The sequence below is a fragment of the Impatiens glandulifera genome, chromosome 9, assembly GCF_907164915.1.
Source record: "Impatiens glandulifera chromosome 9, dImpGla2.1, whole genome shotgun sequence".
NCBI lineage: Eukaryota > Viridiplantae > Streptophyta > Magnoliopsida > Ericales > Balsaminaceae > Impatiens > Impatiens glandulifera.
The window spans coordinates 21,403,990-21,420,968 of record NC_061870.1 but is presented as its reverse complement, the minus strand read 5'-3'; the positions used below and the strand labels follow the sequence as shown (position 1 = coordinate 21,420,968).

Below are 16,979 nucleotides of genomic sequence, written 5' to 3'. Positions count from 1 at the left end.
TTACTATCATTTTATGTTTGGTGTGATTTTTGTTTTTTACAATTAATTTTAAAAATCAATTAGAAGATTAGATAATAAATATTAGAAATGAATCTAGAATAAAATAAAGTTCGACATATTTATCTTCTCTAATAAAATAATATAATTTAAATTTATCTATATTTTTTTACTATAATTACTCTTATGTAATTTATTATTATTTTGACTATATAATATTTATTAATTTAATTGAATATATATAAAATAATTTTGTAAATATTTGATCTTAATTATTAATTTTAATTTAATAAATATATATTTTAAATTATAATATAAAATATGAATGTTCTACCATATTTGATTAATCCTTGTAACTGTAACGTCAAAATGACTATTTGTATTTAATAATATAAACATATAAATTAAGTGCAAAAAGTCTTTATATTTGATTTAGTTTAAAATATATATTTAAGGACAATGGTGACATTTAATTATTATATTAATTTGTTTAATAAAATTATTTAATTGTCAAAAATAATATATTGAAACCGATTTTATTTTAACTTTACGACTTAAAAATAAAATATATAAAAACATTTAATTTAATTCTCGTGTGATACACACGGATAAAAATATATTGTTAGAACGTCTCGCGTTTATCAATTTTAGGTTGTTAGTTCAAAACATACCTATAGTATTTTTAATTTTATTTTTAACCGTTTTAAGTTTATGGGCGGTCAACCCAGAATCCGATTCAAATATCCATTTACTCTCACATATGTATCCAAATTAACCACAGTTCTCAACCCGGCAATCTGAACACTTTCAAAATTAAACATCAGTATATACATATAGATTAGTTAGTTAAAAAGTTGAACTTATATTGTTACAACGTCCCGCGTTCATCAAATTTGGTGTTGAATTTAAAATATAAAGTCTTATTAACCTAGTTGGTTAAAGAGTTATACTTGTTTTTGTTAGGTTGCGAGTTTGAAACATACCTATAACATTTTTAATTTTATTTTTAACCGTTTTAAGTTTATGGACGGGTCAACCCATAATCTGATCCAAGTATCCATTTACTCTCACATATATATCCAAATTAACCACAGTTCTCAACTCGACAATCCGGACACTTTCAAAATTAAACATCATTATATATATATATATATATATATATATATATATATATAGAGAGAGAGAGAGATTAGTTAGTTAGTTAAAAAATTGAACTTATATTGTTACAACGTCCCGCGTTCATTAAATTTGGTGTTGAATTTAAAATATAAAGTGTTATTAGCCTAGTTAGTTAAAGAGTTATACTTGTTTTGTTAGGTTGCGAGTTTGAAACATACTTATAACATTTTTAATTTTATTTTTAACCATTTTAAGTTTATGGGCGGGTCAATCCAGAATCCGACCCAAGTATCCATTACTCTCACATACATATCCAAATTAACCACAACTCTCAACCCGACAATTTGGACAATTTCAAAATTAAGCATCATTATATATATATAGATTAGTTAGTTAAAAAATTGAACTTATATTGTTACAAAGTCCCGCGTTCATCAAATTTGGTGTTGAATTTAAAATATAAAGTGTTATTAGTCTAGTTGGTTAAAGAATTGTACTTATTTTGTTAGGTTGCGAGTTCGAAACATACTTATAGTATTTTTAATTTTATTTTTAACCGTTTTAAGTTTATGGGCGGGTCAACTCAGAATCCGATCCAAGTATCCATTTAATCTCACATTAATATCTAAATTAACCACAGCTCTCGACCCGACAATCCAGACACTCTCAAAATTAAACATCATTATATATATATATATATATATATATAGATTATCTTATCTTATTATTATTCTCCTTCTTAATTTATCTATAGGATGATTATACTTTATCTTTATTTATTTGATTCATATTATAACTTAATTAATTTGTTGCAATACACATATTTCAGTTTTCATTTAATTTATTAAATAATATAAAATAACATTGATGCATCAAAAATGTAAGTTCCACAATTAAAATTATTACTATTTCGATAGGAAGTACCATTCTTTTGTGTGTTTTTTTTATCAAATAGTAATTACATATCCTTTCAAAAAAATTTATTAATAAGATGTAAATATTTTGTATATAATATATAGATAAATAAGTTATATTATAATATATTTATATGGCATTAATTTTTTTTTTATATATTATGTATAATATATCAACTTAAGATTACATTTTATAAAGTAATATTTATTAATATTTCATAGCATTCTTCAACCATGGCAAAATCATACTGGTCCAAATAACAAAAGTTTATCAAAGTTTCTAAATTGTTTATTCCACTTTGAATATATAGATAGCTATAAATTTGCTGAAAATAATGAGTGGTTAAAACTTAGTAGTGTGTATAATAGATTTTTTAATTTAAATTTGCAATAATAATAATTTAAATTTAATATGTAAGTTCAATAATAAATAGTTTTTAATTTGACTGACAACACAACCCAACAAAATTAGTCAAGTTTGGAGAAGTCTCAGTCATAGTGGAGTTGAATTGGTCCATTCATTCTATCATATTGTCATTTACTAAGTTCACATTAAGCCTATTATAAATTTTGTATGGTTCTCATATATATATATATATATTATTGTTTAAAAACGATTTAACACCATTTCATTAAAAAGCCAAAAAGTGGGAGGAGTCAATAATCAAAACTAAACAAACCTTAGTTTTGATTGTAAGATGACAAACAAAAGACCCAAAAATTTCTGAATGGTGGCAGTCAAATCACATTATAAAACACAGATTATAATGAACAAAGACTACTATCTAGCTATCCCAACCTATGTTGTCTCTATATCCGCCTTTTGACCATATTACATTCTTTCACGTCTCATTCTTCTTGCGTTCTTCATTAAGGGAGATTGAATTGAAGCTGATGATGATGTTTGTCTACTCTTATTGTTTAATCTTCCTCTATATGAACTCGTACTAATATAATAAAATATATTATTCTTCAGGATTTCAGGGCTTTTGTCACTAATCTTCTCAATTTCAGTTTTACGTGTTTGAGGATCAACAACCTTAGTTTCCTCTGTGTTTTTCTTCTCTGTTGTATCTTTGATTTCATCTTCTGCCTCTTCATCTTCATTGTCTTTAGGTTTATCTTCTTCAGTATCCCCTTATTTCATCAGTTTCGTTGATTTCTTCATTATTTGATTCTACCTTACTTTCTTCCTCCACATCATTACTTTCTTCCTTCTCTGATTCTTCCTTGATTTATTCCTCTGAATTTTTTTTTTGCTGATTTTCTTTAACTTCTCCAATATGCTCTTTGATTCTTGATTTTTCTGTTTCATTTAGTAATGATTTTACTTCAAATAGAGAGAAATTATGTTTTAGTCCAAATACTATTTGATATAATGGTTTTAGGTTTAAGAATAGTCTAAATAAAATATATATATAATAATGCTTCATTTCAAAATTATGGATTGTCGTGTGAAGAGTTGTGGTTAATTTGAATATGTATATGAATCTAATGAATACTTAGATTGGATCATGGGTTAATCCGTTTATAAACTTGAAATGATTAAATTAAAAATAATTAAATAGAAATGTGATACACAAGTTCTCAAACCTAGCAATATAAGTTCAACATTTAACCATGATATATAGTTCAACATTTAACCATGATATATAGTTCGATTATGACATTGGATATGTTGGTTACTCGAAGTGAGATATGGTAAAATATCAACAAGGATGAAATTTTGGGTGAATAAGATAAATGATAATTATGGTATTTTATACTCTAATTGTGCAAATGTACAAAGAAAAATCCTAAACTCAAATAAGAAAATAAGAAGATGGTATTCATATAAACTTGTGAGGGTTGAATCTCGTATTCAACAATTTAATTTGATAAAAATAATTCAAGTTTGAACCAAATAAAAATATAAATGATAGTTGTTGTAGGTCAGGCAAGTTTTCTAGCTTACAAACTAAAAATAAATAAATATCATTGTATATGCATATAAACTTTAATAATAATGGCATATTTTTATGATTGTCCCAATACCAACAAAGATTTGATTTTTCTTTTCATTTTATATATATATATATTATATATTATATATTATATGGTGAGCAAAACTCCCAATTTAAATATATTTTTTCTAAGAAGCAAAAGTCCCAAATTGAAGTTTTCCTCTTCTACTCTCTAAAGTCAAGTTTAGATAAATATCATTCATTTCGTGAATGTTAACTTCCTGTTATATATATATATATATATATATATATATATATATATATATATATATATATATATATATATATATATATATATATATATATATATATATATAAATTTATTTAAAAATATTTTATTTCTATACAAAAATAGACTTAACTAATCACATGTTCAGAAATTTATTGGGCATTTTTCATCTTAATCCAAATCTAAAAAGTGTTCTCAGTTAGGGTCTTTGAGCCGAATGTTCTCATTTGCAGGGTCTTAAGACCGGTTTTCCGTTTTATTTGAGACATGTATGCGTCTAATAATCAATATCGATAAATCTGATATGGTCATGGTCATAACAGGGTGATGTCCCGAACCAAATATGGTTTCATTTCCTTTCCTAACACAAATAGAAGCATACCATTTTTCATCTTGTCTTGTCTGATATGATTGAAACAAGCTCTTCTCTAGCTTTCTCGAGGGCACCCATCAAATTCTCTGGTTTTTTTCCGCCTGCCTGAGCAAAATTAGGCCTCCCGCCTCCGCCTCCTCCACACAACTTTGCTATAGGACCGATGAACTTTCCTGCTTGAATTCCCATGTCCACAACCGATGGAGAGAAAGCAGCCACTAAACTCACCTTTCCATCTCCTGGACAAGAGCCCAAAACAATAGCAGCAGGGTCTTCAATCGTCTCCACTAAATATTCAGCCGCACTCTTCAGTGAATCAGCATCAATGTCATCCATCGATTCAACAAGAACCCTATACAAAGAAAATTGTCATAAATTAATCTAAGAAAACTCTAAACTGACAAAACCAACATGTTATACGACAGACAGACACACATGCCTGACGTTTATTGATGTTCCAACAGAAAAGGTCTTGTTTGCCATATTCAGTGCCTTGTAAACTGCTGCCTTAGCACGAGCAGACGAGACTTCGTTTCTCGTCATTCGTAACTCCTCCAGAAGATTGTCTACTCTAGAGGTAACTTCTTCAGCTTTCACCTATTGTCACACAACAGCACATGAACAAACATAATACTAGCCTTCACTTTTTCAATCTCAACTACCAGTTTTTCTAAATGACTCGTTGCTAACGAAACATAGAGCTTTTTTTTTATTAAGGGTTATTTGAAAAAAAAGATTTGGTGAAAAAGTTATTATTTGAGATTATTTACATCAGCTGGGCATGCTATTGAAAATTGGATTATTTGAGAGTTATTTGTGTGAAAAGTCATAGTGGAGTTATTAAAATAACCTTGTTCACCAGGTTATGAAAAAGTGGGTTATTTGGATAAAAAAAATACTACAGAGATATTAGAATATATGAAAAACTAATTTATTTTTAAAAAGAAACAAAATGTATTTTAATTGATGATTTGAATGATATCATTATGGGTGACTAATAGTAGGATTAAATTTAAGTAACCCAGATCAAACTTATTTAAAATTTTAGAAAAATAAAATAAGATTAGTTTCTTATTTTGGTTGACGATTTGATTGAAGAAGACATGAAACAGGGCCATACTTTGAGTGTGGAACAAAGCTGCTTCATGTAGTTATCTCTCGCAAGAATATATTCAATAAAAGCTTCACCAGCAACAGCCTCAATACGCCTAACACCCGAGGCGACTCCCTGTTCAGAAATTATTCTGAATCCTCGAATCTCTGACGTGTTTTGAACGTGAGTGCCTCCACACAGTTCCATCGACACCCCTGGAACCTCCACAACTCTCACCTATGGCATGAAAATTGACTTAATAAACCGAAGATAAAAACAGAACGAAAATCGAATTTGTTTTACACAGTAAATTAACTTACCTCTTCTCCATATTTTTCACCAAACATGGCAATTGCTCCAGAATTTTTAGCCTCGGTTAGTGACATCACTTTGGTTTTTAAGATTGTGGCGTCCTCAATCCATGTATTGATTAATCCTTCGATTTCATTGAGCTCATTTTCCGTCAATGATCTATGGTAATTGAAATCAAACCTGAGACGATCGAAAGCGACCAATGATCCAGCTTGTGATGTCTCGTGGCCAATTACCTTCTTAAGTGCAGCTTGAAGTAAATGAGTTGCTGTATGATGAACCTACAGATAATAAGAAAAATGATTGTAAATGAAACTGAGAACCAAGGGCAAAAATACAAAATCATTGTGGATGTAACTATAAGTGTTTTAGAAACATTTATTGTGCCAATTTTAATAAAAAAAAATAATTTCATTTTCTCAAAAAGAAGTCATACTTTAGCGCGTTGCCTTAGCTTAGCATCAACAGCAGCTTCGATTTCTCTTCCGACCTCCAGAGTACCCTCCTTGATAGTGCCCTTATGAACAAAAATATTCCCCAACGATTTCTGCACATCTTTAATCTCAACAACAGCTTTCTTCTGGTTTCCACCCGAAATAACAAGAAAACCGTTATCGCCAATTTGACCGCCAGATTCTGCATAGAAGGGTGTCCTGTCCAACAAAACTTCCACCTCGCTTCCTTCCGAGACCTGCAGTACCGACTTTCCATTGACCAAAAGACCCTCGATTATAGCCCTGGAAGAAAGCGAGTCATAACCTATAAACTCAGTATCACCTATATTTTCAGTCAGATCAGAAACGTCTCCAACCACAAGCTTAACTGCAGTATGAGCAGCCTGAGATTGACGTCTTTGGCTTTCCATTTCGATATCAAAACCATTCATATCAATGCCAACACCTCGTTCATCGGCAACTTCTTGTGTAATCTCAACAGGAAAGCCATAAGTATCGTACAACAAAAACGCATCTTTACCAGACAAGCACGGAGTCTCCTCCTTAGAACTTAAAAGTGCCTCGTCTATCATTTGTGCAAGCAGTTTCTCCCCTCTCTCAAGTGTCTCTACAAACTGTAGCTCTTCTCTCTTCAACTTGTCAAGAACACTAGATGATCTTGTTTTCACATCTGAATCAATGTAAATGCTCATATCTATTACTTTTTCTGCAATTATTGGTAAAAAAGCTCCTTTTAGATCACCCTGACCATCTCCCTTAATACCAAGTAATCTCCCACAACGAACAGCCCTTCTGATGAGACGTCTAACCACATAACCTCTCCCAATGTTGGATGGGACAACTCCGTCAGACAGGAGATAAACTATTGCACGTAGATGGTCGCCAATAATCTAAAGTGAAAAAGGGAAAAACAATATCAGGTAGGAGAGAATCAACAATAGATATGAAGGGCATTACCAAATTTTACTAAACCTTAAGGTTCAATTTCACTGAATCATCTGAATGGAAATACGAGACATTTGCCAACTTGGAGGCCTTCTCGATGATTGGAAATATTAAGTCCGTCTCATAGTTATTAGGAACCTGAAACATGAATGTCGAATGGAATTAGTCACTTCCTCGCGTGTTATGTTTTAGCAAAAGAAATGACAAAAAGATGTTCGTTTTGCTTGCTGAACTTTTTAAAACGTCTCAAATTACTTCTTTTGTTAACTCTGTAAAATGCCTTGATATGCATTTAAGAAAGACAAAATATATTTTAACCAAATGATTGTAATGAGTTGCAGAAAATTATGTAAGAGAGGATTTAAGAACTTAACCAAAAATTGACTACAGGAAGTAATTTGAACCATTTTTAGAAGTACAAGAAACAAATCGGGCGCTACACAAGTTGAGGAAGCAAAATGATCCTTTCATTCAAGTTCAGGAAGCGAAATGAACTTTTATCCTTAAAACAAAATACCTTCTGAAGGATGCGAGCCATTCGTTCTAAGCCTAACCCAGTATCTATATTCTTCTGTTTTAATGGCTGAAGTAAACCATCTTCTGTTTTGTTGTATTGCATGAAAACAAGGTTGTAAAACTCAATAAACCTAGTATCATCTCCTAAATCCTGCAAAATAAATTGATCAATGGGGTAATTCAGGACTCTTATGATAAAATCTGGCCTCAGATAAAATAAATAAAAATAGTGAGAATGATACACACAATATTGGAATAGCCTCTCTCAGGCTGAAAATCATAATAAATTTCAGAGCATGGACCACAGGGACCGGTCACGCCACTATTCCAAAAGTTGTCCTCTTCACCCATCCTCTTTATACGCTCCACAGGGACACCCACCTGAGAAAAGACAAAGCATATTCATAAGATCAATGCAAGGTTTTGCTTCACTATTAACTTTTCTGATAAATAATTGTGAATCATATAATACAATGTCCAAAATGTTATTGATATATGCATGCGAATAGAGAGATCACATACATATGTGGAGGGGAAACAAAACTTAAATGTTATAAGATATTGAGCTACCTCATCGTGCCATATGGAAAATGTTTCATCATCATCTTCAAACACACTAATCCATAATCTATCGGCTGGTAAACCAAACCTGTCACAATGAATGTGTTATAAGAATGAAAAAGTGACTACTTGCAATACAACAATTATTCAAAAGGGAGGGGGGAAATGTCTCCACATCAAGCCAGATGTAGGTTATGATAAATTAAAAACATTAATACGACAAAACAACCAAAATAAGATCTACATAACGAATTCCTTCCACAAAAACAGAGAACCAAAACTTTAGCATTAAACATTTATTGCAACCAATGGATTTTACTTGAGCCATTATCTAGTTTATACTTTGTTTCTTATTAGTCTCGTTCACTGTTTTGTTAAACCATTTAGGACTTTGTTATGAGACTTTATAGGCATAATCTAACATCTAAAATGATTTAGAGCTAGCTTGTTTGATGTAGGGTTATCTGGAAATAATCTAGGCCTTGTTTGATGAAGGGTCATGTGGATTTAATCCAAATAACCCCTTATCCCATAATCAACCAAAATACTCTTTGGTTGCCAGCTCTTTATCCCATATCTTTTACTTGAAATGGTAAAAGATATAAACACATACTCTTTGATTGCCAGCTCCCATGCCCATTTAATCGCTTCCTTCTTGAAATAATCTCCAAAACTGAAATTCCCAAGCATCTCAAAGAATGTGTGATGACGAGATGTTCGACCAACATTCTCAATATCATTTGTCCTTATGCATCTTTGAGCTGTTGTAGCAGAAGGTACTTGCCTGGGGACCTAAACAGGATGTTAATGTTGTTCAGACCTGTTTCAAGAACAGAAGAAAGTTCCAAGACAGGTAACAATGTATGAGGATTAGTAACATATGAATATTGTCATCAAAAAGAAGGTAAAGGATATCAAGTATCACTTTCTTTCCAACAATCTATCCCAAAAGAGCGAAAAGGTCCTCAGATGATCATGTTCATGCTCCATTCTAGCAAATCCATTTACAATAATCTCTAGCTTGAATTTGTTGACAACTGCCAATATCTGATTTTTTTACCTTTCCAAGAAATATAGGTTTGAATTGAAGCATCCCAGCAATAGTGAGAAGCACGGTTGGATCATCTGGCACAAGGGACGAACTAGGGAGGACTTTATGGCCACGTGAAGCATAAAAATCGAGAAATCGTTGACGAATAGAATCCCCACTTGTGGAGACATCCTTGGGCTTTTCCTCGGTTATTTCTTCAGTCATTGATGCTGTAAAAAATAGATGCAGACCCAGATTATAACCTTGAAGAAAACACATCCTTGGGATTCCATAATCTTCTCATTATAAAAAGCTAACTAGGTATACATACCTCTTAAATTTTCTGCCCTCAAATGTAATTTTTGCCAACCCTTTGTAGTGCAATGTTTGGAATAAAAGCTACGAATTAGGTGTCTATTTCGAATGATAAGCCATGGATGTTTCCTGCAACCTGTGTCAGTTCGAGAAACCCAGATAAGAAAAATGAATTTGAAGAGGAAAACATATAAAACAACGATAAGAACTTTAGAAACAGCTGGATTAAGATATTAGATGGGTATATCAACAATATCGGATGGACAAACAAAGGAACTCGTTGCAAAGAAAAATTGAACATAAAAATGGTGATTTGGTAACGAAATGAAGCAAACGTGGGATAAGGAATGAATTTTCTGGAGAAATTACCGTTCGAAACAGAAAGACTGCATTTTGGTTGTGTTCTTGAAGTAATAGATCGAGTCAGAGGTTTCCCAGCATGGCTGCAGCCAAGAGAGATGGGGAACTTCACACCGGCCATTGAAACCGGCGATGGGTTCTCTTTCTCTTCAACTCCGGTGACTAATAGAGTTCAAGCTCGCGGAATCGCACACTTCAGATGGAGGCGGGAGAGGGGGATAAGCTTTGTGGGATGTCCACCCTCCACATATTCTAGTTTTGCGGTTTTAAATCCGTAAAGAAGACTGTTTGGGAAATTGGGTTAACTTCCTTATCTCGATTTGTATTTTTGAATTCACCACAAAGCTATTATTGAATAACAAGATTCATCTTTTTCAATTGATTCAGCAATGGTGTTTTATTTTTATAAATGGGTGATCTTATTTGAAAACCAGATCCTACTAAATTGCATGTTTGAAAGTGGATCAAATTGAATTGTCTTAGGTTATATATATTGCTAAAGAGATGCATTGATTGTCAAAGTGAATTTGTTAGACATTGTAGTTTTATCAGTCTACTAGCATATATCTCGTGCATTTTGTCACGGGCTTGGTCTTTTCACCAACGATCCGTGCGGCACTAGTTATGATCTTCGTAAGATTGAATAGCTAGTCAGCCTTTCTCAAAGTAACACTCGAATAAACACAAGAACTTTAGAGAGAGAAAGTAATGTATTGATAAAAATACTTCGTGATTTACAATGTAATACATCAAGGGTATTTATAGGGCTAATTCTAGCTGTTGCATTGATTGTGCACTAATTTAGGGATTCCTTATAAATATCAATCAAGGACATTCCTAATCAAGCCATTCCTTTTATATCTCAATTAGCACTAATCAAGGAACTTCCTTCCAGCTTCCTTCTAGTCTAGAATCTTCCTTGGGTTGGGCTTAAGAGGGCTTAAGCCTCCTCCTCTTCTTGGGCCAGGAAGATTGGGCCGTGACATTCTCCCCCACTCAATCTGGCGACGTCCTCGTCGCATCTTCCTTGTAGGCCTGGATGATGTCTTTGAAGTTCCATAACACTAATTCATTTTCCCAACTTGCCTCGCTTTCTGGTAACCCCTTCCACTTGAAGAAATATTCGACGTAACTTTGATGGGTACCCCTTCTTGGTATCGCCCGATGTGCCAGTATCTCTTCGGCTTCTCTTTCGGGTACGATTGTGATTGCTGTGGGAGCTCTCTTTGAATCGTGTCTACTAGGATCTTCTTTATCTTCATGATAAGTTTTAAGTAAACTTACGTGGAATACGGGATGCATCTCCAAATGTGAGGGTAGCTTTAGGCAGTAGGCCACTTTTCCTACTCGCTTCTCTACGAGGAAAGGGCCTTCGTATCGCCTTACAAGCCCCTTGTGGACCTTGGAAAATCGTCTCCCTTGATGGAGGAGGAGTTTTACCATCACTTGGTCTCCTTCTTCGAACTCCAAGTGTCTTCTCTTCGTGTCTGCCCATTTCTTCATTCGTTTGGCGGCTTTGGCAAGGTGAGCTCGTACTATGTCGGCCTCTTCATGCCACCCTTTTGCGAATTTAAAGGCCGTGGGGCTTGGGCCTTTGTAACCCATCGCCAAAGTGTGTGGTGTTAAAGGTTGTTGGCCTGTAGCGATCTCAAAGGGACTCCCTCCTGTTGACTCACTTTTCTGCAGGTTGTATGAAAATTGAGCTATGTCCAACAACTTTGTCCAGTCCTTCTGATTGGCGCTTACATAGTGCCTTAAGAACAACTAAAGCAATGCGTTCACCCTTTCTGTTTGTCCGTCGGTTTGTGGGTGAAAACTAGTTGAGAAGTTGAGTTCGGAACCCATAAGTTTGAACATCTCCATCCAAAATCTTCCAGTGAAGCGAGTATCTCGATCGCTCACAATGGATTTTGGAATGCCCCAATATTTCATCACATGTTTGAAGAACGAGTTGGCAGCATCTTCGGCTGAGAACTTTGTGATCATGGGAATGAATATTCCGTATTTGCTAAATCGATCCACTACGACCATGATGTTGCTACATCCATCCGACTTTGGTAGGCATGTGATGAAGTCCATGGAAATACTTTCCCAAGGTCTCTCTGGGATTGGCAAAGGCTCCAACAACCCCGGAGTCTTGTGTTGATCCACCTTATCTTGTTGACATACAAGACATGTCTTAACATAGACTTCAATGTTGTCTCTCATTTGGGGCCAATAGTACCCACGTTCCACAAGCGCCAATGTGCGATGAATACCTGGATGCCCAGCCCATCTTAAGTCGTGGCACTCCTTCAGGATGGATCTTCTCAATCCTTCCCATTTTGGTACATAGACTCTTTCTCCTTTTGTGACGAGCACTCCATCCCTTAGCCAAAATTGGCGAGTCTTCCCTTTCTTCGCTAATTCCTTTATATTCTTGGCTTGCGGATCGTGCTCAATTCCTTCTTTGATTTGATCTATCAAAGGAAAGTCAGGACTCGTGATGGCAGCTAACTCTGCTCTTCTACTCAAGGCATCAGCTACCAAGTTTGCTTTCCCTGGTTTGTACTCCATAACGAAGTCGAACTCTGCAAGAAAAGCTTGCCACCTTGCTTGTTTTGGGGTCAGCTTCCTCTGTGTGAGGAAGTAACTTGTCGCTACGTTGTCGGTCTTCACGACGAACTTAGACCCGAGCAAGTAGTGTCTCCATGTGCGCAAACAATGGACAACCGCAGTCATCTCCTTTTCTTGAACCGTGTACCGACGTTCAGCGTCATTGAGCTTGCGACTCTCATAGGCGACCGGGTGGCCCTCTTGCATCAACACTCCACCAAGGGAAAAATCTGAGGCATCCGTGTGGATCTCGTAAGCCTTGGTGTGATTCGGTAGTACTAATACGGGTTCTTCCATCGCTGCCTCTTTTAACTTCTCAAACGCTTCATTGCATCTTGTATCCCAACTCCACGACTTATTCTTTTTTAATAGGTCCGTTAACGAAGCTGTGATGGACGAGTACCCTTTTATGAATTTCCGATAGTAGTTGACAAGGCCAAGGAAAGATCTTAACTCGGTAACTTTCCTTGGTGGCTCCCAATCTTCTATGGCTTTTACTTTGGCCTTATCCATTCGGAGTTGGCCCCTGCCTACGATGTGCCCCAAGAACATCACTTCTGGACTTGCGAATTCACACTTCTCTTTCTTGACAAATAGTTCATTTTCCCTTAGTACCTGGAAAACTTGTTGCAGGTGTTGCAGATGATCCTCTAGTGTTCTGCTATATATCACAATATCGTCTAGGTACACGACAACGAACTTGTCCAAGAAGGGTTGGAATACTCGATTCATCAAGGTACAGAATGTGGTATAAGCATTTGTTAAACCAAAAGGCATAACTAGAAACTCAAAAGAGCCATACCTCGTAACACATGCGGTTTTGGGCTCGTCTCCTTCCGCTATTCTCACCTGGTAGTATCCCGACCGCAGATCCAACTTTGTGAACCACTTCGCATCACCAAGTTGGTCGAACAAGTCAGCAATCAGTGGAATAGGGTACTTGTTCTTTATTGTCAACTTGTTGAGTGCCCGGTAATCGATGCACATTCGTAGCGACCCGTCATGCTTCTTTTGAAAAAGTACTGGTGCTCCATAGGGTGCTTTAGACGGCTTGATATAGCCCGCGTCTAACAACTCTTTCAATTGTCTCCTCAGCTCCTCCAATTCGGGAGGTGCCATGCGGTAGGGGACTGCCGCTGGTGGTTTAGTACCTTCGAGTAACTCTATTTTGTGGTCCACCTCTCTCTTGGGCGGTAGTTTCTTCGGCAACTCAGCGGGCATCACATCTTGAAATTTCTCTAGAACATTCGCGACTTCTAGAGATGTCTTCTCTTGGGACACGGTTTTCCCATCTTCCTTCAGGCTAACAAGGAATGTTGGGCAGGCCTTCTTCATACCTTTTGAGAGTTGCATGGCAGAGAGTTGCATTGCTTCTATCTTGCCTTCCCTTGTTAAAGGTATCATGCAAGTATTGCCGGGTTCCAGAATACACATAGTATTTGCAAAAGGTAGTGGGAAAGCATTTACCTTGTCTAGAAACTCTATGCCGATGACCATTTTGTGGTCGTCCATGTCGACAATGGAAAAATCGAGGACTCCAGTCCACTCCCCCAAGTTGACCCTTACGTTACGAGCAACGCCGTATGTTGCACTTGGTGCTGAGTTGACCGCTTTAAGCCACCCCTGTTCTTTAGTGTAATCGATCACCAACCTTCCCGCATCTTTTGCCTCTAGGAAGTTGTTATTTGCTCCCGTGTCTAGCAAAGCTTTAACAATGTGGTTCCCGACTTTAGTTTCTACGAACAATCGTCCTTTCTTCACGGACTTTGGTTCTTCGAACTTGGCTTTAATGGAATTGAGGAGATGTAGTGACCCCAATCGCGCGTCTTCCTGACGGCGTTCTTGCTCCTCCAGTAATGCGGATAATTTGTCTTTCGTAGGGCAATCCCTTTCCTTATGGGGTCCTTCACAAAAGAAGCATTTTATTCGGGGTCTCTCCCCACTTTTCTCGTCCTGATCCCTTCCCCCACTGGGTTTGTTGGACTTCGACGAGCCTTCCTTGTTGTAGAAACGATCTCTACTATTCTTCCCCTTGTCACTCTTGTCGTGGGTCGACTTTGTATTGTCTTGCCTTCTCATTTCGACAAGTGATTCGGCCACTGCAATAGCGGAGCTCAGGTCTTGGACGCCACGCCGTTCTAACTCCAGCTTCGCCCACATTTGTAGACCATCAGTGAAGGCGAACAGGGCTTCATCGTATGAGTAGTTAGGGATCTCAAGGAGAGTAGCGATGAACTCCTTGACATACTCCTTGATACCCCCTCTTTGTGAGAGTCGTCGCAACTTGGCCCTTGCTTCTCGAATAGCGTTTTCAGGATAGAACTGTCTCTTGAGTTCCTCCTTGAATTCACCCCAGGTATTGATAGAACACGTACCTTTTTCAATGTCGCTACTCCTTCGCCTCCACCACAGCATCGCGGTGTCTTCCAGGTACGTCGTGGCAGTATCTATCTTTCTCGCCTCTTCTACTAGGCCGAGTGCTTTGAAATACTGGTCCAGACTCCATAGGAAGTTGTCGATCTCTTTCGCATTCCTCTCGCCTAAATACGCTTTAGGCCTTGGAACGTCTATCCTTATCGGATTGGGGACTCCTACAGGCGCGCGCCCGCACTCTTGCGCCACCGCCTTCTTGAGTAACGCCACATCCTGTTCGGTAGCTTGTAACTTAGAAGTCATTACCTCGAGTTTCTCCGTCAAGGTACTGATTTCGCCAAGGAGGGTCTACTCCACGATCTGAGCTTGCTCTTGACATTTGGAGAAGCCTTCATTTAGGGCACCTTGCATTCCTCCTCGGAGCTCGTCTCTCTCCTTCTCAAGCTCGGCAATGCGTTCCTCTAGGTCCCCGGCATTATCTTGTCCGTACGCCACGGTGAGTTCTACCTTCTCCAACCTGGCGATAATGTCAACGATAGCGTCTCTTGATCTTTCTCTTTCCTTGGTAGGTTTGGTTCCTCCTGCCTGAACTTTGCGAGAGTTCCTACCCTCTTCTCCGGTCCCGTGGGGAAGATTCTCTACTTCGTCCACGACCTTTGAAGTTTCTTCCGATCTCCTCGTCATTTCAGCTCTGATACCAATTGTCACGGGCTTGGACTTTTCACCAACGATCCGTGCGGCACTAGTTATGATCTTCGTAAGATTGAATAACTAGTCAGCCTTTCTCAAAGTAACACTCGAATAAACACAAAAACTTTAGAGAGAGAAAGTAATGTATTGATAAAAATACTTCGTGATTTACAATGTAATACATCAAGGGTATTTATAGGGCTAATTCTAGCTGTTACATTGATTGTGCACTAATTTAGGGATTCCTTATAAATATCAATCAAGGACATTCCTAATCAAGTCATTCCTTTTATATCTCAATTAGCACTAATCAAGGAACTTCCTTCCAGCTTCCTTCTAGTCTAGAATCTTCCTTGGATTGGGCTTAAGAGGGCTTAAGCCGCCCCCTCTTCTTGGGCCAGGAAGATTGGGCCGTGACAATTTGCACGAGTAATAATAATATAAAAAACCGTGAAAAAAATATTATTGTAAAATTTTTATGGGCGGGTCAACCCACAATCCGACCCAAGTATCCATTTACTCTCACATATATCCAAATTAAGCACAGCTCTCGACCCGGCAATCTGGACACTTTAAAAATTAAGCATCATTATATATATATATAGATTAGTTAGTTAAAAAATTGAACTTATATTGTTAAAATGTCACGCGTTTATAAAATTTTGGGTTGAATTTAAAATATAAAGTGTTATTAGCCTAGTTGGTTAAAAGGTTGTACTTGTTTTGTTAGGTTGCATGTTCGAACCATACTTATAGCATTTTTAATTTTATTTTTAACCGTTTTAAGTTTATGGGCGGGTCAACCCACAATCTGACCCAAGTATCCATTTCCTCTCACATATATCCAAATTAACCACAGCTCTCGACCCGACAATCCGGACACTTTAAAAATTAAGCATCATTATATATATATATATATAGATAGATTTGGGTAAGTTTTCTCATTTATTTATTTAATTATTATTATTTTAATAGTAGAGTAGGTTAAGCATTAATAATTGATGTCAATTTCTACTTGTAACATTTAAGTTTTAGTTTAAGTGAAAGCAACGTAGGATTGCTAATAAGATTATGATTTTGTTATAGTCTGAGAAGTATA

The 16,979-nt window shown here is 36.2% G+C and overlaps 1 protein-coding gene across 2 annotated transcripts; it reads right to left on the bottom strand.

The window, feature by feature from the left end:
• Nucleotides 1-4,536: 4,536 nt before the first annotated feature.
• LOC124915597 (alanine--tRNA ligase, chloroplastic/mitochondrial) lies at nucleotides 4,537-10,500 on the bottom strand. Of its 2 annotated transcripts, XM_047456352.1 has the most exons (13): nucleotides 10,232-10,500; nucleotides 9,879-9,998; nucleotides 9,578-9,777; nucleotides 9,131-9,309; nucleotides 8,527-8,605; nucleotides 8,203-8,337; nucleotides 7,958-8,107; nucleotides 7,468-7,578; nucleotides 6,477-7,385; nucleotides 6,049-6,321; nucleotides 5,756-5,965; nucleotides 5,075-5,232; nucleotides 4,537-4,987 (listed from the first exon to the last, which is right to left on the bottom strand). In XM_047456352.1, the coding sequence occupies exons 1-13, from the start codon at nucleotides 10,341-10,343 to the stop codon at nucleotides 4,651-4,653; spliced, it is 2,973 nt and encodes a 990-aa protein (XP_047312308.1). In that variant the 5' UTR covers nucleotides 10,344-10,500; the 3' UTR covers nucleotides 4,537-4,650. The 2 variants fall into 2 exon arrangements, with proteins under 2 accessions (XP_047312308.1, XP_047312309.1); XM_047456353.1 differs by lacking the exons at nucleotides 9,879-9,998; nucleotides 10,232-10,500 and having other exon boundaries at nucleotides 9,131-9,337; nucleotides 9,578-9,720.
• Between the last annotated feature and the right edge of the window lie 6,479 nt (nucleotides 10,501-16,979).

What these genes read in the sequence shown, in the direction of transcription:
- LOC124915597 (XM_047456352.1), bottom strand. Translation starts at nt 10,343, where the DNA reads ATGGCCGGTGTGAAGTTCCCCATCTCTCTTGGCTGCAGCCATGCTGGG. An exon ending in AACCTATATTTCTTGGAAAG is followed by an intron (nt 9,310 to 9,577) that starts GTAAAAAAATCA and finishes CATCCTGTTTAG; the next exon opens with GTCCCCAGGCAAGTACCTTC. An exon ending in GGAACATCAATAAACGTCAG is followed by an intron (nt 4,988 to 5,074) that starts GCATGTGTGTCT and finishes TTCTTTGTATAG; the next exon opens with GGTTCTTGTTGAATCGATGG.